Genomic DNA, 26,215 nt, shown 5'->3' with positions numbered 1-26,215 from the left:
GCATGCACACTGTCACCTTCATGCATATGTAGGAGGAATAGATCACATCAATATTATCATAGCAATAGTTAACTTCGTAATCTACAAGAGATCATGATCATAGCATAAACCAAGTACTAACACGGTGCACACACTGTCACCTTTACACACGTGCAGGAGGAATAAAACTACTTTAATAACACATCACTAGAGTAGCACATAGATAAATTGTGATACAAAACATATTGCAATCATAAAGAGATATAAATAAGCACTTCACCATGCTCTTCAACGAGTGAATAAGTATTCCGTGAAATATAGCCTAAGAGACCCACACGGTGCACACACTGTCACCTTTACACACGTGGGACAAGGAGTCTCCGGAGATCACATAAGTAAAACTCACTTGACTAGCATAATGACATCTAGATTACAAGCATCATCATATGAATATCAATCATGTAAGTGTTGACTGCCAAAACCCACCGGCGGGCAGCGGCCTTGCCAACACTGTAGAGCCGGGGGGAGCCTAGAGCTGCGGCTGGCTGAGACCCCTCCGAGCGACGGCCCGCAATGCTCTTCTGGTCACACGCGGCGTTGCGAAGTGCAAGGGCGTGCCACCTGACCTATACCTGGTCAGGAAGGTGATGAGAGTTGCCTCGCTTAGTTTCTGCGGGGCATACATGTGAACGTTAAATCCGAGCCTCGATCGGCTCTCGGGTTATCCCGTGAATCGGCTCAAAGAGCCGATCCACCCATGATCCGTACGGGGTGCACGGATACTTGGTGGTCCTGCTTGATCAAGATGAAGCTAATGAGATCTACGACGATTTAGGGTTTTCACCGCATAACCGGATCATCCTACTCCAGAGTTGGGCCTTGCGGCCACGCACGGTGCTCGTAAGCCGATCCTAAACGAGGCCAAAAAACCAACATGAAGTTGATCCTAGGAACATCCCGTTTAGGACTTGCGTACGCCACCCTACGTGCCACTGGATCCTCCCCCCCATTGTAAGGCCAAACTATTGCGGATATTAAACTAATCCTTGTAGAACAAGGAGCAATCGTAACGGATCGGATCTACTAAATAATGATCAAGCGGGGTGCCGCCCCCACACCTGAGATAGGCGTGAGGACGGCTAGATATGCAAGGGTTGCACTACGTAAGCATGCTTAAACGAAGAACAATGCTAACCCTAACACATCTAATGATAACTACGTTGCTCGCCATCAAAAACGCTTCGAGTACGAGCAACGCATGAACAACGTGGGGCTTGTGCTGCCTAGATCGCAAGATGCGATCTAGGCAGCATGTCGCTTACCTGATAGAAACCCTCGAGACGAAGGAGTTGGCGATGCGCCGAGATTGGTTTGTTTTTGGGGTTGAACGTGAGTTGTTGTTTTTTCCATAAACCCTAGGTACATATTTATAGTCCAGGGGACTTTCTAATGTGGGCGTGCACTAAACCGTGCACGACTAAGATTCTATCTCTAAACTAAAATAGATTTAATATGTTACAGATACACGGGCAATTAAGCCCAACTTGGTATAAAAGGCCGATCCACATACTTCTTCTATATATTTCTTCACACCCATCTTCGATCGCGGCCCACCTCTGACTTGGTCAAATTCTGGTGATAACACATGCCCCCCTGGTTTTGGAAATGATGTTTCCAAAATCATTACGTTTTTCTTTCGTCGGGTCATGTCATGGCGGAGCGAGAACCATTGCAGCATTTTTCGTCGGGTCATGTCATGGCAGAGCAGAACCATTGCTCCGCACAATTTGACCGTTGTCTTTGAGTACTGCCTCCTCGAAAACTGCTGTGGCATTGAACTTGCTCACCGTGGCCCTCTTTATTTAACCGCTCTGAGCAATTCGCCATGTCACCATCCTGCCCTGTTCTGGCCATCGGCATCCAAAAACCCCCAAACTCCCACAGCCATGTCTTCCTCTTCTTCTTCCTCCTCGTCGGTCTTCCACGACTCTTCCTCCGAGCTTTCCTACGGGTCTTCCTCCTCCCGCGAGACGCCACCGGACATCCGCGCCCCAGAAGCATGGGACCCGGAAGACCATGCCTCCTCTCGTCCGGTCCGAAGACGACCGGTCCACGACCCAGCGGGGACGGAGATCTTCGGTTCCTCGCCGTCGGGGAACTGGAGTCGGAGAGCGAGGACGACCGGTTCCCCTGGGACGGCTGCCCCACCTCTGAAGAAGAGGAAGAAGAAGACGACGATGACGATGACTCACTCGAGGGTTATCCGCCAGCGAAGCGTCTCCGTATGTGGTGGGACGACGACAGCAGCGACGATGAAGACGAAGACGAAGCTCCCGTAGGGGGTTACGGAAGCAGCGACGAGGAACCCATCGGCAGTAGTGCCGATGAGAGTTCCGAGGACGACGACGAAGGAAGCAACGGCCCATAGATTAAGATCTACTAATATAGGCCTAGCGATAGTAGGTTGGTCAATAGACCCTTCTTTTGTTCTCCCTTCCCAAGCAATCGGCTCTTTCTTTGTAAGGAATCCCCTCAACTAATTTCCCCCTTGTCGACTGCCGAACGGAGTTGTCGTACAGGGAGCCGATGGCAAAATATCGGCTCATCTTGCTGTCTGAGGCCAAGCTGCGTATAAATTTATTTTGCTAAAGTCGATATCAGCGTACCGGCTCTGTTTTCTGAAGTCGATGCCCGTGCATCGGCTGTACTTGCAAGCTGTTAATCTCCATATGTGTTCTCAAGTCGATTGCCTGTGCATCGGCTCTAATGTATATATTTTTTTTATCGGCCGATTCCGAAATCGGCCCCCACATCTTACTCGTCCATCATCCCACATGCTTGGGAAATATTTCTTGAGGTGTTGACCATTAACGGCCACGGGGAACTTTTCGCCGCTCAATTCCTCCGAGCATGTACGCATTACCCTTCAAGGCCTGGACCACTTTGTACGGGCCGTGCCAATTAGGAGACCATTTGCCATATGCCTTATCCCTGGTTCCCAATGGCAACACGACTTCCCACACAAGATCACCAACTTGGAACTCCTTTGGTCTAACCTTTTTGTTGTAAGCACGAGCCACCCTGGCTTTGTTTTCCTTAATCTTCTCCAACGACCAAAGCCTGAGTTCTGTTGCGTCCTCAATAGTGTCGCTCATCAAAGCTGCATATTCTTCAGCTGTCAGATCATTCTGAAACGTGACGCGTCTTGATCCAGCCGTAATTTCCCAGGGCAATACGGCCTCCTGTCCATATACAAGCTGGTACGGCGAGGTCTTTATAGCTCCATGACACGACATGCGGTAGGCCCATAACGCTTCTGATAGCTTCTCGTGCCAATCCCGAGGGTTCTCGTCAATTTTTCTCTTGATCAGCTTGATCAGGCTTTGATTGGACGCCTCGGCCTGTCCGTTAGCTTGAGCATAGTAGGGGGATGATCGGATCGGTTTAATCCCGACATCATCACGGAACTTCCCGAATTCCTTAGAAGTGAAGACCGAACCTCCATCGGTCGTGATAGTCCGGGGATTCCAAACCTATGAATGACGTGTTCTTTCACAAACTTGATCACGTCCTCCGATGTTACTTTTTTCATAGGGACGGCCTCCACCCACTTGGTGAAGTAATCTGTGATAACCAAAATCCATTCATGTTTTTTACACGATGCCGGATGGATTTTGCCGATCATATCCATACCCCACCCCGAAACGGCCAAGGTTTGATGATGGGGTTCATCGCCGATGCTGGCACCATCTGAATTTTTCCGAACATCTGACATGCTTGGCACCCCCTGTAATAACTGAAGCAATCTTCAAGCATAGTGGGCCAATAAAACCCTGATCGCCTGATCAACCACTTCATCTTATGAGCCGATTGATGTGTTCCACGAGCGCCTTCATGCACCTCATGTAAGAGCCGATTTGACTCAGTCGGTCCTAGGCACTTGAGTAACAACCCTTCTAATGTCCTGTAGAACATATCGTCTCCTATAAGGACATACTTCATGGCTCTGTATCTCACCCGTTTAGGTGCCCCCGAGCCGAATCTTTCAAATAATCGAAGATCTCGGCTCTCCAATCATTCTGCTCCAGGAATTGTATCTGAACTTCTGCTCCGTCGGCTATGTCTATGTAGCCTGACGCCATTTGTGCGAGGTTGTTGGCATCGGTATTCCGGGACCTTGGGATCCAATTGAAGTTAATGTACCGGAACTGTGTCATCAACTCACGGCATTCCACCCAATATGGGAACAGCGATTCACTTTCGCAACTATATTCCTCCGTGAGCTGGTTAATCACCAACTTTGAGTCCCCGAAGAGCTCTACAGCTTCAGCTCCGGCTTCCAATAACAATTCCATTCCTTTACGTATTGCCTCATATTCTGCCACGTTATTGGTGCAAGGGGTAGATAATCTGATGGAGAAGGAGTACTCTGCCCCCCGAGGTGATACGAGTAAGATGCCGATGCCGCAACCACCGTCACAAACCGATCCATCGAAGAACATAGCCCATGCACGAATGGATAGCGCGGCTATATTGGTGCTGATCCGTTCAGCGATGAGATCGGCTAACGCTTGGCCCTTAACTGCTTTCGCAGGCTGGTACCGGAGGTCAAACTCTGACAGCGCAAGCATCCATTTACCGAGTCGGCCTTTCAAAACAGGGGCCGACAACATGTGTTTGACGACGTCTGATTTACAGATGACGATGATCTCCGCCGTCAGAAGGATGTGATGGAGCTTGGTGCAGGTGAAGAATAAACAGAGGCAAAGTTTCTCGACCTCAGGGTATCTTGTCTCCGCGTCCAGCATCCTCCTGCTGAGGTAGAAAACGACTCTCTCAACGCCGTCGTAGAGTTGCACCACTACTGAAGCGATGGACGTATCGGCCTCGCGACGGGTAGATGTAGAATGGCCTGTCTTGCCGGGGCGGAACTAGCACGAGCGGCGTTGTCGGATATCGCTTAATTTCATCAAACGCTCGTTGCTGTTCTGCCCCCGAGTGAAACTCGTCGTCGGACTTGGTCTTCACCGGCGCCATAAACGGCTCGATTCGTCCCGACAGATTAGAGATGAACCGCCGGACGAAATTGATCTTGCCGATGAGGCGTTGAAGCTCCTTTTTCGTGGTCGGCGGCTGCATGGTACGCACCGCCTCCCGACTTTTCGAGGCCGATCTCAATTCCCCGTTCATGAACCGGAAAACCTAGGAATTGACCAGCCGTCACGCCAAAAGCACACTTCTTCGGATTCATCCTCAGCCCGAATTTCCGAGTCCGTTCTAGGACGCGCCGTAGATCGTCCAAGTGCCCCTCCATGGATACCGATTTGACCACTACGTCGTCGATATAGATCTCCACCAACTTGCCGATCAGATCATGAAATATATAATTCATGGCTCGCTGGTACGTTGCCCCGGCATTCTTCAGCCCGAAGGTCATGACCACGTATTCGAACAAGCCTACTGCCCCTGGTACTCTGAATGCAGTCTTGTGTATGTCTTCCGGAGCCATGAAAATCTGATTATAACCGGCGTTGCCATCCATGAAGCTCAACACCTTGTGGCCAGCAGCGGCATTTATCAATGTTTCCGCCACGGGCATCGGATATTCGTCCTTTGGGGTAGCTCTGTTAAGATCTCGGAAATCGATGGCCACGCGCCATCGGCCGTCTTTCTTCTCCACAGGAACTATACTGGAGATCCACTCAGCATACCTGCATGGCTCGATGAATCCGGCGGCCAACATTTTCTCAATCTCCTTCTTGACTTCTTCCAGAATCTCGGCCCTCATCCGACGTGCTCGTTGTTGGAACGGCCGAAATCCTTTCTTCAGGGGGAGGCGATGCTCAATGATGCTCCTGTCCAAACCAGGCATCTCTGTGTAATCCCATGCAAAGCAATCCGGGTATTCCTTCAACAGGGCTATCATCTGTCCTCTGAGCTGCGGACCTAACTTCTTGCTGATAAAAGTAGGTCGAGGCTTATCCCCAGGACCGATGTCAACTTCCTCTAGCTCATCAGCTGATGTGAACCCGTACCCCAGCTTCCCGTCACCCGTAAGGTCGACTCCGCATACTGGGAGAGCGGGCGATACGGATATAGCGGGCCGATTACTAGCATCGGCTTCTACCTTGATCATCACCAGGATGTTTTGGCGGTGTCGGGGCCGATCACATGGAACAACCTCTTCCTTGTCTTTGCCATAAGAGCAGTTGCCCTCGCCTTTATCTTCATCAAGGGGGTGCCCCAGTTCTATCATGTTGATGTTGAATGGATGTCCTGGTTGGCACCTCCAGGGGTGAGTACCGTTAATCCTGTCAACGGCACGTGCAGGTGAATTATGCGTTCCTGGTGTCGCCGATGTGCGCGACAACGGCAAGCGGGGCTGGAGTAGCACTTTCCCTTGGTAGGTCCTGAGAGCTGACTCCAACAAAGAGTGCGGATTCTTCATGACCTCCCTGATCATCCGAACGGCGACATGCTCCAAAGTATTCACCAGGCTCTCGGAATGGAGGCGCAACGAGTGAGCCACCACGCCACCAATCTCGTGGCGTACGGCCCTGGTACGTTCTTCTGACGGGACAGATAGGTCCACTTCGTCGAGTGCGCCTTCCGGTGAGAAATCTTTCCGCGTGACGCCATGCGGACGGGTCCTGTGATACGAGCCGATGAGGTCGGCTTCGAGGGTAGCCTTGATCTCGTTGTACCGCCTCTTGAGGTCGTCAGGCGGATCCTCGTAGGTGACTCGGCGTGCCGTCCGCCATCTCGGATGTAGATGGCGATGTGGTTGATGTAGATGATCGTCCCACCGGGCGTGCCGAGAATGTGTTGATTGCCAAAACCCACCGGCGGGCAGCGGCCTTGCCAACAGCTGTAGAGCCGGGGGAGCCTAGAGCTGCGGCTGGCTGAGACCCCTCCGAGCGACGGCCCGCAATGCTCTTCTGGTCACACGCGGCGTTGCGAAGTGCAAGGGCGTGCCACCTGACCTATACCTGGTCAGGAAGGTGATGAGAGTTGCCTCGCTTAGTTTCCTGCAGGGCATACATGTGAACGTTAAATCCGAGCCTCGATCGGCTCTCAGGTTATCCTGTGAATCGGCTCAAAGAGCCGATCCACCCATGATCCGTACGGGGTGCACGGATACTTGGTGGTCCTGCTTGATCAAGATGAAGCTAATGAGATCTACGACGATTTAGGGTTTTCACCGCATAACCGGATCATCCTACTCCAGGTTGGGCCTTGCGGCCACGCACGGTGCTCGTAAGCCGATCCTAAACGAGGCCAAAAAACCAACATGAAGTTGATCCTAGGAACATCCCGTTTAGGACTTGCGTACGCCACCCTACGTGCCACTGGATCCTCCCCCCCATTGTAAGGCCAAACTATTGCGGATATTAAACTAATCCTTGTAGAACAAGGAGCAATCGTAACGGATCGGATCTACTAAATAATGATCAAGCGGGGTGCCGCCCCCACACCTGAGATAGGCGTGAGGACGGCTAGATATGCAAGGGTTGCACTACGTAAGCATGCTTAAACGAAGAACAATGCTAACCCTAACACATCTAATGATAACTACGTTGCTCGCCATCAAAAACGCTTCGATACGAGCAACGCATGAACAACGTGGGGCTTGTGCTGCCTAGATCGCAAGATGCGATCTAGGCAGCATGTCGCTTACCTGATAGAAACCCTCGAGACGAAGGAGTTGGCGATGCGCCGAGATTGGTTTGTTTTTGGGGTTGAACGTGAGTTGTTGTTTTTTCCATAAACCCTAGGTACATATTTATAGTCCAGGGGACTTTCTAATGTGGGCGTGCACTAAACCGTGCACGACTAAGATTCTATCTCTAAACTAAAATAGATTTAATATGTTACAGATACACGGGCAATTAAGCCCAACTTGGTATAAAAGGCCGATCCACATACTTCTTCTATATATTTCTTCACACCCATCTTCGATCGCGGCCCACCTCGACTTGGTCAAATTCCGGTGATAACGATAAGGCAGCTCATGAGATTATTGTATTGAAGCACATAGGAGAGAGATGAACCACATAGCTACCGGTACAGCCCCGAGCCTCGATGGAGAACTACTCCCTCCTCATGGGAGCAACGAGCGGTGATGAAGATGGCGGTGGAGATGGCAGCGGTGTCGATGGAGAAGCCTTCGGGGGCACTTCCCCGCTCCGGCAGGGTGCCGGAACAGAGACTCCTGTCCCCCGGATCTTGGCTTCGCGATGGCGGCGGCTCCGGAAGGTTTTCCGTATCGTGGTTTTTCGCCTCGGGGTTTTCGATCCGGGGGCTTTATATAGGCGAAGAGGCGGCGCAGGAGGGTCGAAGGGGTGGCCACACCATAGGGCGGCGCGGCCGGGGCCTGGGCCGCGCCGGCCTATGGTCCGGGTGGCCCGTGGCCCCCTCCGGTCCTTCTCGGGTGTTCTGGATGCTTCCGGTGAAAATAGGAACCTAGGTCTTGATTTCGTCCGATTCCGAGAATATTTCGTTACTAGGATTTCTGAAACCAAAAACAGCAGAAAACGAGAACCGGCACTTCGGCATCTTGTTAATAGGTTAGTTCCAGAAAATGCACGAATATGACATAAATTGTGCATAAAACATGTAGGTATCATCAATAATGTAGCATGGAACACAAGAAATTATCGATACGTCGGAGACGTATCAGCCACCATTAGACTAAATACGGTGGTTGACCATGTGGTATTGCCTTTACAGTCCGCATTTATGCAAGGTCGAACTATCCTTGATGGGGTAGTCGTTCTACATGAGGCGATCCATGAGTTGCATACCTAAAAGGATGAATGGGAGTTATTTTAAAACTTGATTTCAAAAAAGCTTATGATAAGTCAAGTGGTCTTTTTTTCAGCAAACACTCAGGATGAAAGATTTTTCATCAGAGTGGTGTGCATTGATCAGTGATTTTTGTGTCTGGAGGTAGTGTTGCCATTCGTGTCAATGATGACACAAGCAGATATTTCCAAACACGAAAAGGTTTGCGCCAAGGCGATCCTCTATCACCATTGTTATTTAACATTGTGGCCGATATGCTCGCTATTTTGATTGAATGTGCCAAGGCTGATGGCCAGATTGAAGGGGTTATTACACATCTTGTTGATGATGGACTATCAATAATTCAATACGCCGATGATACAATTCTTTTTATGGAACACGACCTTGAAAAAGCACGAAGTCTCAAGCTAATCTTGACGGCTTTCGAGAAATTGTCAAGTCTTAAGATAAATTTTCATAAAGTGAATTATTTTGTTTCGGTGAAGCCCAAGAATCATCAACTGCATATGCGAAATTGTTTGGATGTGGGCAATGCCAGTTTCCTATTAGTTATTTGGGAATCCCGATACATTATCGACGATTAACAATGACTAAATGGAAACTTGTCGAGGAAAGATTTCAGAAGAGACTTAGTAGTTGGAAAGGTAAATTGTTGTCCCTTGGAGGAAGATTGGTACGTACTCATTAACTCGGTACTTACTAATGTGGTATTGTATATGATATCTTTCTTCCTATTGCCGAAAGGTGTCTTATATAAACTCGATTATTATCGATTGATATTCTTTTGGCAAGGGGATAGCGAAAAGAAGAAATATCGTCTGGTTAAATGGAGTCTTGTTTGCTGCCCCAAAGATCATGGGGGGTTGGGTGTCCATGACCTTGAGGTCAAAAACTCAGCCTTACTAGATAAATAACTGTTTAAGCTTCTTACCAAAGATGAGGTATGTCAGACACTCCTTAAGAGAAAGTATATTGGAGAAGAAGCGTTGTCCCAAATCCTATGGAAACCTGGTGACTCACATTTATGGGTCGGTCTAATGGGATTATACATCCATTCACCTTTCGGAATGTTTTAACTAAATACGTATGTTCGTGGTCTATTTCAGATTTTGTAAACCTAAATTTATGTTTTTTGGTATACTGAAAAGTAAGTTCCATTGTACCTAGGGTCATTATAGCATCTTGCAATAATGGTGTGTTTTGTTAGATGTTGTGCTATATAATTGCAGCTCTTTTAGTCCTCATGTAAATATGTTGCAAATGTTCCTCCTATTCGCCAAATATGAACAAGAAGACCATTAAATTAAATCTTTAATTATAAGTCAAAAAGAAATGCCCAGCGAATATATATCCAACAATCTATTATCAAGACTCTTAGTATGAGCAGAGATAGAGTCTTCAACCCAATCCAGTTTTCTATCTTTAATGTATAGAGCATATTTTTGGATAAATGGATGTATTTTCTGTATGTGTGTATTACTTTACATATATTAGTTTTTTTTCGAAATGGACTTTTTATATATTAGTGCTCCCTTCATTTCTCTGTACAAGACCACTGAATCTTATTTTTAGTCAGAAAAGTTTAAGTTTGCCTAAATCTAAAAAATGCCAACCTATACAATATACCAAATAAATCAGAAACTCAATTCGGCTCCCGGGTGCGTATGATCCCTCTACCATAAAAACATATTTTCGAAGTGTTAAAAAATTTTAACAAAATAATTTACATGTACATCTCCATAACATGTGTGTATTCGTCAAGTTTCACGAAAAAATGATATTTTTTGTAGTCTAAGCGAAAAAGAGAAAATTTATCTTGTGACAAGTCTTTGTTTCAGCACCGAATTTTGTCTTTTTTACACACGCCATATGACATGTCGATTTTTCATGAGACGACTTTGTGAGCGCGTAGCACATGAAGATGTACGTGCGAAATTTTTGTTTCAATTTTTTTGACATTTTAAAATGTGTCTAACATGTATTTCAAGATAAAGGGAGCATACGCTCCTATGTGCCAAAACATCACTCCCCCAAATAAATGCATTATACAAATACATTTCATGCTAAATCTAGCGGCATTCTATTTAATAAACTTAGTCAAACTCATGGCAATGTGAATTAAGAAAAGATTAAGGGATCTTGTGTGAAGGGAGTACTACTTCAGAAACAATAATTAGGAGTAAATTTGTCACTCTCAAATCTCAATGCATCATTGGCCTATACGCCAAACAAAAACCACCATACATTTTAGACTCGGAGACCCTACTTTTCTAATGTGTACGGCTCGTGGAAGGAAAAATTGCGGCAACAATTAATCGTTTTGTCAGAAAAATAAGCATGTGGGGTTAGAGGTAGGAGTTTCCATTACCATCAGAATTAGATCGGGTCCCATTAGAAGATGCACCGGGGTTGCTGAAGTGGACTAATCTGACCCAAGGCCACATGATGCTGAAAAACGAGCAAACACAGAGGACTGGAATGGAAGATCTCCCTTCAAGAAAGAATATCTGAAGCAAGAAGTCAATGACCACGAGCCTTCGTATTTCCACATTTTTTTTTGTAGATCAAACCTTCCATTATTCAAACCATTACAACAGGATACTAGTATTCTGTTCAACAACCCTCAAGATTAGTGGACACCTAATTTGGAGATGGAGATCAGATGCAGTGGAACTCCTTTAATTTTTTGAAAAGGTGAAGAAAATCATGTAGTAAAAAGGAGCTAGAATGCAATCGTACTCCTAAGTAGTGTACAAAAATATTGCATGGATCTAGTAAAGTTTTTATTTCTAAAAATGAGGTGTCCATCATGAACTTTGACTTAGTTAAAGAATGAAAGTAAAAAATAAAAATTAGGGAGATGGACAAAAAATACAGCAGGAAAATAGTGGCTGGCTGGGATCGCCATTGAATGCTTTGGATGGATGGACCTGTGCTTTTAATTCTGTGCAGCCGAGTTGGTGTCTTCCAATTTACTCCCCTCCTCCTCCTCTTCCACTCCTCCTCTCCCCCCTGCTCCGCTGGAACAAAAACCATTCCTTGATCCAGATTCCGCTCCGGCGCGCGCCCCCAGCCCGGTCGCTCGATCCGCCGGAACCCTAGGAGGAGTCCCGCCCCGCCGCGGCCAATTCGATCGCGAGGTCGGTTACTTTGATCCCAAGAATTCGCGCGGCAGGCTGGGCGGCGGCGGCGAATCGGATGGCGTAGGGGCGGAGGAGGAGAAAAAGCGTCATCTTCCTCGCGGCCAGCCATGCATCTGTCGATATGGAAGCCGCTCTCCCACTGCGCGTCGCTGCTCATGGACAAGAAGCACCGCCCGCCGCGGTCGCCGGCGTCGGGGGCGGGGGCGGGGTCGGGCGGCGGGCGGCGCCTGCAGGAGAGCAAGCTGCGGGAGGCGCTGGAGGAGGCGTCCGAGGACGGGTGCCTCACCAAGTCCCGCGACGCGGCGCTCCTCGACGCCGCCGGGGAGGACGAGGGCGCCGTGGGCCGGTCCCGCTCCCTGGCGCGCCTCAACGCGCAGCGGGAGTTCCTGCGCGCCACGGCGGTGGCCGCCGAGCGCGCCTTCCTGTCGCCCGACGCGCTCCCGGCGCTCGCCGACGCGCTCGCCACGTTCCTCTCCATGTACCCCAAGTACGCCTCCTCGGAGGACGTGGACCGCCTCCGCGCCGGCGAGTACCCGCACCTCGACAAGGCGTGCCTCGACTACTGCGGCTTCGGGCTCTTCTCCTACCTCCAGAGCTGCAACGCCGCCGACTCCTCCGTCTCCTTCACGCTCTCCGAGATCACCGCCAACCTCAGCAACCACGCGCTCTACGGCGGCGCCGAGAAGGGCACCGCCGAGCACGACATCAAGAACCGCATCATGGACTACCTCAACATCCCCGAGTCCGAGTACTGCCTCGTCTTCACCGTCAGCCGCGGCTCCGCCTTCCGCCTGCTCGCCGAGTGCTACCCCTTCGCCACCAACAAGCGCCTGCTCACCATGTTCGACCACGAGTCCCAGTCCGTGAATTGGATGGCTCAGTCCGCCCGGGACAAGGGCGCCAAGGCCTACTCTGCCTGGTTCAAGTGGCCCACCCTCAAGATCTGCTCCACCGAGCTCCGGAAGCAGATTGCCACCAAGAAGCGGCGACGGAAGAAGGACTCTGCAACTGGGCTCTTCGTGTTCCCGGTGCAGTCCAGGGTCACCGGAGCAAAGTACTCGTACCAGTGGATGGCATTGGCGCAGCAGAATAACTGGCATGTTCTGCTGGATGCCGGCGCATTGGGGCCCAAGGACATGGACTCGCTGGGGCTGTCGCTGTTCCGGCCGGACTTCATCATCACGTCGTTCTACAGGGTGTTCGGAGCTGATCCGACAGGCTTCGGCTGCTTGCTGATCAAGAAGTCGGTCATGTCCTGCTTGCAGAGCCCCAATGGCGGGACGGGGGCGGGGATGGTGCGGATTCTGCCGGTTTTCCCGCAGTATCTGAGCGATTCCGTCGATGGGTTTGATGGTGTCCTGGATGGACTTGAGGATGATACCATCATTCCAGTCGAGGAGGAGTCAGCGACGAGCAATAGTCACCATGCATCTCAATTACCGGCGTTTTCAGGAGCATATTCCTCAGCACAGGTGAGGGAGGTGATTGAGAGCGAAATGGACCAGGATAGCTCTGATAAGGATGGCGCTAGCACGATTTATGAGGAGAATGAGAGCGTCTCTGTTGGCGAGGTGATGAAGAGCCCAGTATTCAGCGAGGATGAGTTGTCAGAGAGCTCTTTCTGGGTTGATTTAGGCCATAGCCCACTCGGCTCAGACCATTCAGAACAGTCGGGCAAGGGGAAGTTGGGATCTCCATTGCCAGCTTCCTGGTTTTCTGGTACCAAAAATGCACGCAAGACATCGCCAAAGGTATCATCAAAACTGGCAAGGAGCCCTATTCATGATAACCATGTGTCCTTCGATGCAGCTGTGAGGTCAGTATCACAAGAGCAAGATCATGTGAAGGAAATTCCAGAGGAAGATTGCTCATATAATGGCAAGGTCAGTGAGATTGAAGAATATCAAGATGGTCATGAAAACAAGAGGTACGTAAAGTTCTCCTGCGCCAATGGCGCCACAGAAGGCAGTTCGGCGTCTGTTTTCGGGGGTTATGCTGCAAATGGGAATGGCTCCACTTCAGAGATTTGCTCGGAAAACCAGGTTGAAGCTAAAGACAGTGCCATCAGAAGGGAAACAGAGGGAGACTTCCGTTTACTGGGAAGGAGGGAGGTACCCAATAGCAGATTCAATGGTGGTAGGCTCTTTGGAGCGGAAGAAGCAGAACGAGTATCAAGTATGGGGCGCAAGGTATCATTCACCATGGAGGATAGCAGGCTCTCCCGTAATGCGGATGCTGGGGAGACATCTGGATATGCAGTGGCAGAAGAAGAAGAAGATGATGATGCATACAGCGACTATGATGAGATTCAGGACGGTAGGCGAGAACCTGAAATTATCTGTAGGCATCTTGATCATGTGAACATGCTAGGTCTTAGTAAAACAACACTAAGGTTGCGTTACCTGATCAATTGGTTGGTGACCTCACTGCTGCAGCTTCGGTTGCCTGATTCAGGAGATGGCGATGGGGTATCCCTTGTTTATATCTATGGCCCAAAAATCAAATATGAACGAGGAGCAGCAGTTGCATTCAATATAAAGGACTGCAACACTGGGACTTCACTGATCAATCCTGAAACTGTACAGAAAATGGCAGAGAAAGAAGGCATATCTCTGGGTGTCGGTTTTCTCAGTCATATACGCCTCATGGATAACCAGAAACATGGGGTGGTCGATGTAGGTCTCAGCTCTTCCCTTTGTCGGCCTACGTCAAATAGCCGGCAGGAGAAGAAAAATAGCAAGAATGCTATAGTGGGGATTGAAGTTGTTACTGCTTCTCTTGGGTTCCTTACAAACTTCGATGATGTCTACAGGTTGTGGGCATTTGTTGCGAAATTTCTGGACTCATCATTTCTTGAGCAGGAGAGGCTATCGTCGATTCCAGAGGATGCGGAAAGATAGTGTTTAGAGTTATTTCAGTTGTGGCTTTTGCAGCATTTAGAGAATTCAGTTGTGGCTATTGCAGCTACTTTATAAATACAGAAGGAAGGTGGTGGCGACTGTGTAATTGTGAAGAGGGTGGAAGATGAGATGTCAAGGCGCTTTTTGCCTATAGCTTTTGTATCCCCAAAAATGTCTCCACTTGGCATGAATGGTTAATACATGGTGGCGTGGCTGGTATATTTCTTCATTCTTCTTTTTCTCCCCTTTCTAGATTTGCAACTTTTTTGCCTGTAGATTCTGCTGGAGATTCATATGTACCACCTAATTATTTGATGAGGCATCATTTCCATGTACTTGTTTGTAAAGTGGTGGCTCCATTGGCCATGAAGTACGCTTGCTTGTATGATTCTTGCAACATGAATAGCATGATGATAGGTGATTCAGCCTTTTTTTTCAGTTCTCTTGTCAAACTCGGAATCATCCACTCTCCTGGTATGTTCTTATGGATGTGGCCTGTTGGTCAATGAGCTCTTCATGTTGTGTGTGATATATATTGCGGTGTTGAATCCGCCAGCAGATGATAATCTTAGCTTGCAAGTGGTGTGGTAGTCAGACCACTAGCCACAGTATTTCATTTTGCTTTCATTCTGACTGTTCTTGTGTTTCTCCTTTTAGCTTTACTATTTAGCTACTGACACTAAACTAGCAGGTAGTCAGTCCTGTTCTGTTAGAAACTTATAGTAGCACGTTAAGCTGGATTTTGCTGACCTGAACGGCCGGCTTCCTAATGTGCTGTTGCTTTCTGGTTGCTGTTCGATGCTGCATGTTTTCTGTTGTGGTGATAGCTTGTAAAGCTTATCGACAAGGGTTGGTTTGTTGTTGAGCTGGTAGGTTCTGGTATACTTTCTTTTGCAGTTCGGCAGTGTAGTAAGGTACACTCCCATTTACACTTCAGAAACAATAATTTATTTTAAGTATGTATTAGAGTTTTGAATTGCAAAAAAATTCTACTCCCTCCGACCCAAACTACTTGTAGAATTTTTGTACTACGATCCTTCTGATTTTGTTTTGTTTGTATAGAAGTACCTATTCTATCTAAACTATTGTCAATGTAGTTTTTGCGAGTTATGCAAGTCCATCCTCTGTTTTGCACTTGCATTTCCTGTGTCCGCTCTATTCATCTATTTTCCCTTTCTGTGTTCTTTTTTTTTGAAACGTCTTTCTGTGTTCTTCCTTTTAGCTTTACTATTGCCTATTGGCACTGGACTACCGAGCAGTCATGTTCTGTCATAGTAGTACCACGATAAGCTGTATTCTGCTGACGAGAACGGCATTGCTTCGTGATGTTCTGTTGCTTTCTGGTTGATGCGTGTGAGTTACAATGTTTTCTTCTGTGTTGTTGATCTCTTGTAAAGCTTATCGACGGGGTTGGTTGTTGTTGACCTAGTATACACGTCGTGCTGCACTTTTTGCTGCATCTAAATGGGGTACTGGTACTGTTGCTGGCTTGAAGAAGCTACTAGGTTTCAGTCATCAAGCTGATCGGGGCAATGCCTCTTGTTTTCCTGCATGGTAAATGTATTTAGCACTTCTGAAGACTGTTCTGGAGACCTAGGCAAACGTCCGAAGCTGTATCAGCGATGGCCCATAGAAAAGGGTTAAACTCTGGGCAACTCTGCTTAAATGAAATCAAACCAGTTGGGGTTATAAACTAAACTACTCTAGCACATCTTTTTTGCCTAACTTCCATCCGGTATTCCGGTCAATGCCACACGGGTCACGAATCAAATACTTACGCGCCATTTCACACTTGCACTTGTTCCACTCCACGACTCTTTCACCGCTTGCCTGCCGCTGGTGTCAACCACCACCGGCCGTGCTGGTTGGTGTGCGCCGGTGCTGGCCCGAGTGGAAGTCCAGCGCGGTTGACAGCGGACGCGACCCGCTGGACTCCGAGCTGCAGGTCGTCGTTGCACCTCGCGGGGGTGACACTGGCGGCCAGGGGTCAACAGCGATAGCATGACACCGTGCTGCTCGGAGTTAGTGCCAGAACCACTGATCCAGGCGCTGTAGCTGTACCCGCGCACACTCTGGAGTTCTGATGACTGAGCAGCCGCGTCCCCCAAACCGCGCCGGATTGAGCGTTTGGGGGATGTGTTTCGTTCGTGCCGCCTTTGGGGGACGTCGCTCCCCAGTCGCGTCCCCCAAACAAAAATTCGGAAATTTTAAACTTAACGAGATTCGACTAAGATTCGTCCAAACTTACATAGATTCGAACGAAATTTGACTAAATTTAAACTAAACCTAATCTAGAACCACTTGCGGCGGCCGGAGGCGTCGTAGTACTCGCTTGGAAGTTGTACATCTCCTCGGTGACGACCTCCTGCTTGACGCGCTCCTCGACGGGCTCGTCCTTCACCAAGCCGCTTGGTCTGCCTCGCCGTCGTCGGTGAGGTCCACCGGCCGGCTTGCCGGAGTCGCGGATGGACATGGCGATCGCCGCGTCCATGTCGCCCCTCCGGGCGTCCTTGTCGTTCATGGACGCCAAGAACGCCGCCCGCATCCCCGGGCGGTCCTCGGGGTCGTCGGCTGCCGGCGATGAGCCGTTGCTGCCGCTCGTACTCCGCCATCAGCGCCGCCTGCGATGCTTCCTCCGGCTCCTCCTTCACCTCCGGCTTCGGGATGAGGAGGGCGCCGCCGCGCCTCCCTTGCTGCCGTCGGCTGCCGCTGCCGCTGCCGCCACACCTCGTGCTGACGGGCGTCACCGGCTCCTCCTTGACCTCCCGTTTGGGGACGGTGTAGGGCGTCGACCGGTACGACGAGGACGGCGTCGATCCCGCCGGTCCCGAGGAAGAAGAGTGCGAGGAGGAGGAGTACGTCGTCCTCCTCGGCTGCCATTGAGGAGACGGCGGCGGCGACGACGGCATCTCCAGCCTTGGAGCGCCGTTGCGGATGCCGCGGATGACGTTGTCGAGGGTGCGCCCGGAACGCCCTGCAACAGGGCGCGGCCGTCCTTGTTCCAGCTGTTGGGGCCGCCGACGAGGTTCTCGGTGTTGTGCATCTCGACATCGTACTTCGCCTTGAAGTACGTCGTCCACCAGGCGTCGTTGTTGGTGACCGCCCACGTTGGATCCAACCGCTCTGCGGGGGTGAGTTGAGCCCGCCGGGCCTTGATGGCGTCCCTCCATTGATCCGTGTCCGGCTTCGGCGGCGGCGGGACGCCAATGCCGTTCACGGCCATCTTCCAGCCGCCGCTGCTTGGCAGCCGCATGTCCGGCGGGACTGGATACCGGGCGTGGTACAGCGCCCACGCCTCCGCCACGGTGAGGCTGCCGCGGCCGAGCCGTTCGCCGCGGCGATCTTGCGGGAGGACGAGCTCGACATTTTTGGAGCGGCGAGGAGAAGATCCGGGAGGGGAGGCGGCGGCGACGATAAGGATTGTGATGAGCGGCGAGAACTGCGGGCGTCTTAAAACAGCGGCGGCAGCGGGTGGTTGCACGCAATAACTCGGCGCGGACGGCCACGCGGCCATGCACGACGAGACGCGTCCCTCGCGTCGCCCGGGAAAACAGGGACGCCATTAACGTCGCTTGACCAAAGGTAGGCGACGGGGTTTTAGCCTTCCGTGCCGCTGATGGGTCGGCCCCGCCACTCCCCGCCTCGCTTTTCGTTGTGTCCGGCGTGCCCGGTGCGTCCCCTGTGGGACGGGGACGGGCTCGGGGCGCCGGACACCGTATGAGGGCGCGCCGGACAAAAATGGGCTTTGGGGGACGCGACTGGAACGGTTTTTTTGTCCGGCGCGCCCCCAAATCCCTTTGGGGGACGCTTTGGGGGACGCGGCTGGAGATGCTCTCACTGTAGTCAATAACCAGATGATCATAGGCACCGCACTAGCACAAAAAGAAAACCGCGTACCAAGCGAACGTAAGGGCATCTCCAGCGGCGACGCATTTTAGCGTCCAGAAATGTCCGCGCGCGTTCGTTGCGTCGGCCGAAATGGTCGAAATCGACCGCACGTCCATTTGCGTCGGGGTGGCTCCAGCGGCTCGACACATTTTTTCGGTCGAATCATTTTTTTATAATGTGAAAACATAATTTACATAGTTTAACACATGAAAATAAAACCTAAACGGCTGCGCCTACTGCTGCTCCTCGTCGCTGTCGAGCACGATGAGCTCCGGTACCGTCCAGAGCCAGTTGGATACCGGCGGAACGTACGCCGGGAGCGCCGGCGGTGCTTGAGGTGGACGCCCAGGGCTCTGGCTGCGGTGGAGGAGGGCTGTTGCGGCGGTGGATGCGCCCATGGCTGTGGAGGCGGTGGAGGCGCCCAGGGCTGTGGCTATGGCGGCGGTGGAGGCGCCTAGGGTTGTGGCTGTGGCGACGGTGGAGGCGCCCAGGGGTTGTACGGCGGCGGTTGTGGCGCGGCCGAGTCCTGTAGCGTCAGTCGAAGGGCTTCATCCTCCAACAGGTCCGGCGACATGAAGCTGGTGGCATCGCGGGGCAGCGGCGGCTGCACAGGTGGGTCATTCTCGGAGACGAGGACGCCGAGCTTCGCCATCTCGTCGTCCGTCATGTTGTCCGGGAACTCGAAGTTGCGGCCCTCCGCCATGGCCAGCTGCCATTTCTGGAAGACGACCGCGACGTAGTCGTCACTGTCGTCCTTGACCTCCTCGTTGTGGTACGCTAGCGCCTCGATGTAGTCGTCGTCGTCGTACTCATCATCGTCGTGGTCATCGTTGTACTGCGCACGCGTCGACGCCTGGTGCGCACGCGTCGGCGCCTGCTGTCTTCGAGGACGAGGCGACGGTGGACGGTCGAAGGGAAAATCCATGTCGCCCATGAAGCCCGCCCTCCTCCTCCGATCCCTCTCGGTCGAGAGATACATACGCCAGCTATCGGAATCGAAGACTGCGGCGCAGACGCGGAAGCGATGCCCTCGATACAGGCTCGCTGCCAGGCGGGCCCGGTACATACGCGAGCGGATACTTTGCGCGTCCGCGGAGACGCAAACCTGCCGCAAATATGCTCCGGGTTTGCGTCTCTGCGGGCGGCCCGATCATTTTGCGTCGCTGCTGAAGGTGGTACCAGACGCATTTTTTGGCCCGGCGGACACAAACGGTCGAACTTGCTTGCGTTTCTAGTCAACATTATCGGGTTGTGCATCTCCGGTCTAAGACGAAGATGGCCTATAGATTGGAGTTTTTTTTTCCTTTCTTTGTCCTTCATTTAATCATGGGCCACACAAATTAGAAAGAAATCTGTCTCCATTTTTTCCTTTGTCAGTCAGATACAGACCCGGGGCGCCAAACCATGCCTCTTAAAAATTAATCTGGTGGGTCTGGTTAAGGCCACATTGCCATCCTACACTATCTACTTGATATTTGAGTAACATTATAACAACCATTGACGGTTCGTTGACATGGATGATGGATTTATAGCAAGCTCGGATGCATGCCCATTGTGTGCCTTGTTCGAATATTCGGAGCACCTGTTCCTTCCCTGCAGGTCCGTTCAAACCTTCTGGAATGTTTTTGTAGAGAAAAGGGCACACCCCCTGGTTCCATTATCATGCAACCACAAATTTCACAACTACATTCTCGTACATGTTTTTTTAGAAAGCATAGGCTACCTACCGGACTAAGCCAAGATTAAACGGAGAAACTATAGCTACTGAACGACAGGACTACACATATGTGTAGAGCACTCTCCATCTTCCAAGATAGATGATCACCTTGCTCCAGGCCATGTCCATTCCTAGCTGGCTTCTTTCCTGAAAACACAAATCATTTCGTAGGAACCAGATAGCCCAAAGCACAGCATAGCTGATGGAGTTCAAGAATGAATTTAGCACAAAGACTTATTGCTTTTCTAAACATAATACTAACTTTATTCATTTGTTTAATTCTTCAATACATTTCATATATTAAACATAAAGTCTTGATTGTTTGTTGTCTTAGGCTTACTCTTATTTTTTTTTGAAATCTTACTAATTTTTTTATTTTGAAGTTTTTTTTTACTTTTTCATAACTCATTGTGTCTTTAAATGGATATAGTATTTCTTGCATATTTCAATATGTCTTATCAACTAGTATATTTTATTATAACCATGTTATGCATTATATAGCTCCACTATTTATCACTATAAATATTTCTGGTTGAGGGCTGCTAAACTTATAAATTTTATTTAGTTACTTTGAGACATTTAATATAATATTTTTATTACGCCAACTTTTCCTTGAACCTAAGCAGATTCTATTGCTTAATGAAGTTATAGTGTGCTTATTTGTTTGGCTTTGAGACATTTATTTAGGTTTTATATAATGGTTTACAGCCACTACATGGCTAATAAATATCATGGGTGTAACTGATAGATAGTTCTTAAGTTCAGTTGTTGGCCAGTCATTAGAAGATTAGAATATGTAAACCAATTTTGTATTTCATAAGAATTTTAGAGGAAACAGATTAATTTGTTTGCATTTCGGCTGTGGCTATTGCAGCTACTTCATAAGTACAGAAGGAAGGTGGTGGCGACTGTGTAATTGTGAAGATGGTGGAAGATGAGATGTCAAGGCGCTTTTGCCTATAGCTTTTGTATCCCTAAAAATGTCTCCACTTGGCATGAATGGTTAATACATGGTGGTGCGGCTGGTATATTTCTTCATTCTTCTTTACTTTCTAGATTTGCAATTTTTTTGCATGTAGATTCTGCTGGATATTCATATGTACCACCTAATAATTTGACGAGGCATCCTTTCCATGTACTTGTTTGTAAGGTGGTGGCTCCATTGGCCATGAAATACGCTTGCTTGCATGATTCTTTCAACATGAATATCATGATGATAGGTGATTCACCCTTTTTTCAGTTCTCTTGTCAAACTCAGAACCATCCGCAGTCCTGGTATGTTCTTATGGATGAAACATGTTGGTCAATGAGCCCTTCATGTTGTGTCTGATGTATACTGCGGTGGCAAATCCGCCAGCACCGAGAGCGGCGATTCTCCCGTGCACGGGACATCCCATGCATGAAAACATTAGATTTCGTCGTGAATCATTACATTTTAGATTTTCGAAACATAACGAAACTTAATGTTACTTGCGGCATAGATCTAAAAGCAGAAAACAAAGTGAATCGAAGGGCAACCACGTGCACGGGAGAAAGACATTTCTGCCGCTAGCACATGATAGGTTCTGGTACACTTTCTTTTGCACTTCGGCAGCATCAGAGAAAGGTACACTCCCATATTCACTTCGGAAACATTTCTTCAAACTATGTATAAGAGCTTTGGGTTGTAACAAAATTGTAGTAGAACGTTTGTACTGCCCTTCTGATTTTTCCGTAGAGAATACAAGTAACTACCCTGTGTAAACTATTGTCCATGTAGTTTTTTGCGAGCTATGTGAATCCTCTGTTTTGCACTTGCATTTCCTGTGTTTGCTTTTCTCTATCTATTTCCCATTTCTGTGTTCCTCCCTTTGGCTTTAGGGCATCTCCAGCGGCGCGACGCAAACAGACGTTGAGCGATCGTTTTCGTTCGCCGTGACCGGAAATGCGTCTGGACCCTGCTCCAGCGGGGCGACGCAAAGTGACCGGGCCGTCCGCGGAGACGCAAACCTGGCCTAAATATGCGCCAGGTTTGCGTCTCCGCGGACGCTCGGCGGACGCGCCGAGCGTCCTCCATTTCTTACCCGGTCCCAAAAGTCAGGGACAACGAAATCGACCGCTTGGATTTGCTTCTTTTTCCCCTTCTTTGCTGCCCTAGTGCGATGCCATCACCCCAACCCCACGCGCCGCCGTCCCGCCGCAGCGCCACAGTACTCGCCGTCGGCTCCGTTGTCGCCGCGCGGGAGAGCAGGATCGTACTCGGGGTTGGCTCCGACGCGTACCTGCCGGCTGTTTTGGGGCCAAACGTTGCCGGTTGCGCCGCCCTTCGCGCGGCCCACGACCTGTTCGGTCAATTGCGCCGGTAGGTTTCTTCTCCTGTTTTCGGCGCTATTTGTGCGCGGCCATTGATCAACAGTTCGTACCCACGCAGATGGACATGTGGCATATGCTGGAGAAGTTCCGCGCGGAGGTCGTTGACTCCTCTTCCGACGAGTAGTCCGACCAGTCGACGCAGATATTGGAAACTACTGCGGCCTCCATGATCCACGAGTTCACCTCAAACCCGGGGCCGGTGCACCGGGGCTCTGTGAAGGGGCGCTCCAAAAACCTGCCGCGCAACAGAGTGGCAGGGCAGGCCCGGCTCCACAAGGACTACTTCCACCTCACCAATCCGGTGTTCCCGGAAAAAGTGTTCTAGCGCTGGTACAGGATGTCAAGGGACCTGTTCTTGGTCATTCTACGCGGCGTCAGAAACTACGACCCCTACTTCCAATGCAGGCCCGATGCAACAGGTGCGCTAGGCTTCACCTCCTACCAAAAATGCTCCGCGGCTATTCACATGCTCTCTTATGGAATGGCTGCGGTTATATTCGATGAGTATCTTCGAATGGGTGAGAGCACCTGCCTTGAGGCAATGTACAGGTTTTGCCGAGCCGTGATTGCCGTCTTCGGAGAGTATTACTGTAGGGAGCCAACTGTTGAGGATACAAGGCGGCTCCTGTCTATCAACGAGTCTAGAGGGTTCCCAGGAATGATTGGCCGCATAGATTGCATGCACTGGGAGTGGAAAAACTGTCCATTTGGATGGCAAGGGTCGGTACGACGGGCATGAGGAGGGACGGACTGTCATTCTTGAAGCTGTCATATCTCAAGATTTATGGATTTGGCATTCATTCTTTGGTATGGCCGGTTCCAACAATGACATCAATGCGTTGCACCGATCACCAGTTTTCAACAGGTTCATGCAAGGCAAAGCTCCCCGGGTGAGCTACGAGATCAATGGAAATGAATACGACAAGCCATATTATCTTGCTGATGGCATTTACCCTGGCTGGGACACACTGGTGAAGACTGTCCGTAATCCAAACTCCGAGAAGACGAGGAGGTTTGCCAAGATGCAAGAGGCTTGCAGGAAAGATGTGGAGCGTGGATTTGGTGTGCTCCAAGCTCGGTGGGCAATTGTCCGTCACCCGGCAAGAACATGATCGCTCAAGACCATGCATGAAGTGATGACATGTTGCATGATCATGCACAACATGATCGTTGAGAACGAGCGTCCTGATGGCCGCAATGAGAACCACTGGGAATTCCAAGGTGAGCTGGTTGCGCCACTTCCTGAAGCTTCATCTTGGGAGGACTAGCTACATATGAATGTAGAAGTCACTAACGAGAACGTCTGCAAACAGCTGCAGACGGATCTGATTGAGCATCAGTGGACATTGGCAGGCCATGAAGATCATGCCTAGAGAAATACTATCTTACTTTCATGTAGACTTTTCAAAATTTGAATGTAATAACTATGACTTCGTTGAATTCTTTATTTTATTGTTTGAAAACTTCATAATTGATGCAAACGCGAAAATGCGTCGGGCCGCTGGAGCCACCTCCAGACGCAAACGGACGCGCGGACAAAAACGGTCTGTCTTGCGTCCGCCGCACGACGCAACGGACGCTAGCGGACACCGAAATGCGTCGCGCCGCTGGAGATGCCCTTGCTGTTGCCTATTGGCACTACCGAGTAGTCATGTTGTGTTACAGTAGTCCCACGATAAGCTGGCTTTTGCTAACGAGGACGGCATTGCTTCGTGATGTTGTGTTGCTTTCTGGTTGATGCGTGTGAGTTACAATGTTTCCATTCTGTGTTGATCACTTGTAAAGCTTATCAGCGGGGTTGATTGTTGTTGAGCTGGTAGGTTCTAGTACAGTTTGGTTTTGCACTTTTGCTGCATCCGAATGGGTATCAGTCATGTGGCCCATAAAAACAAGGGTTAAACTCTGCAATTCTGCTTAAATCAAATCAAACCAGTTGGGTTTATAAACTAAACTAGCACATCTTTTTGCCTAACTTCCATCCAGAATCAAATACAGTACTTACACGCCCTTTCACACTTGCACACTTGTTCTACTCCACGACTCTTTCACCTCCCGTCTGCCGTTGGTGTCAATTACCACCGACCGTGCTGGTTGGTGCGCGCCGGCGCTGGGCCGAGTGGAAATCCAGCGCGGGTGATTTACTGACTTGGATCAATCGGAGACTGGCGGCCAGGGGTCAAAAGGGATAGCTTCAGCGGCAGCCTGACACCGTGCTCGCCGGAGTTAGTGCCAGATCCACTGATCCAGGCCCTGTAGGCTGTAGCTGTACCCGCGCACGCTCGGGAAATCTGATGACTGCTGCTCAGCAGCTCACTATGACCATCAAAGGCAGCCAGCTAGGAGGAGCCTGCATCATACAGTACGTACGCACTGCGGCACCGCACTAGTACAAAAAGAAGACGACGTACCAAGCCAATGCAGATTACTTGCTTTTCTAGTCAACACTGTCGGATTGTGCAGCTCCAGTCTAAGACGAAGATGGCCAATATAACCACGTGGAGAGATATTCAACTTGGTTTATATGTGTGGTTTGATGTTTTTTTCTTTTTTGCTGGCTCAGTTAATTACGCGGCCAGACAAAATAGAGAAATATTTCTCTGTTTTTTGCCCTCACTTTCGGTTAGATATATGCCCTCGGAGTCGACATCATATCCCATCGAATGAATCTGGTGGGTCCGGTTAAAGTTTTAGTAAATTGTCCATTGTTTGCTCAGTTTCACACGCGCACACACTTTATCACACAATGAGTTTGATGGAGTTTAGTTTCTCCCAACTTCACTATAGAGTGTTCGATAGAAAAGAAGTTTCATCTCTGCTACAGATTATACATTCATGTACTTCTTTTTTCTCTCTGAAGGATTATCCTAGCTGAGTTGCTTTGTATTTAGGACGATCAAGAGAGTGGCGAGGAACCTATATATGTAAAGGAACCGGTAAACCTATTATGATGGAGATGGCTGATTCTGCAACGATGGAGAAGATGGAAGATATATTCAATCCGGTCAATTGTTCACCGCATTCATTGTGGGTCCTCCAAATGCTTATCTACATGCTTTTGTTTTCATCTGTCAACTGACAGCTATCCTAAGAGGTGCTCTTACCACAAAGGACGAAATGTATTCTGTGTGGTAGATTGGTTGAATTGATTTGAAAGGATATGCCTAAATTTTTCTGCTAGGTTGACATAACTTGTACCATTGTGGAATGGATGAACACTTCAGTGATTGGTGAATAACATAATTAAATTGCCAAAGTGATATCTGAGGCACACATTCCATGGATCCATTAGGTAATATAGAAAATGAATGGAGTCATGCCGCGTTTTCTACATAGTCGTTAAAATGTTGATTAAAAAGATATTTTTGTTTGCATATCTTTCACACTACTGACAATTTTACATGTGCGGTGAGAGAAAAGAAAGTTTCAATAAT

General features: G+C 49.5%; 1 protein-coding gene across 1 annotated transcript; it reads left to right on the top strand.

Annotated features, from left to right (window-relative positions):
- Positions 1-12,019: 12,019 nt before the first annotated feature.
- LOC124704411 lies at positions 12,020-15,261 on the top strand. Its single transcript, XM_047236666.1, has one exon. The coding sequence runs from the start codon at positions 12,035-12,037 to the stop codon at positions 14,825-14,827; it is 2,793 nt and encodes a 930-aa protein (XP_047092622.1). The 5' UTR covers positions 12,020-12,034; the 3' UTR covers positions 14,828-15,261.
- Positions 15,262-26,215: the final 10,954 nt, after the last annotated feature.

This window comes from Lolium rigidum, chromosome 3, assembly GCF_022539505.1.
Source record: "Lolium rigidum isolate FL_2022 chromosome 3, APGP_CSIRO_Lrig_0.1, whole genome shotgun sequence".
NCBI lineage: Eukaryota > Viridiplantae > Streptophyta > Magnoliopsida > Poales > Poaceae > Lolium > Lolium rigidum.
Note: the sequence above shows the minus strand (reverse complement) of the source record. Positions and strands in the feature narration are given on the sequence as shown.

Coding starts and splice junctions, on each gene's coding strand:
- LOC124704411 (XM_047236666.1), top strand. CDS start 12,035: ATGCATCTGTCGATATGGAAGCCGCTCTCCCACTGCGCGTCGCTGCTC.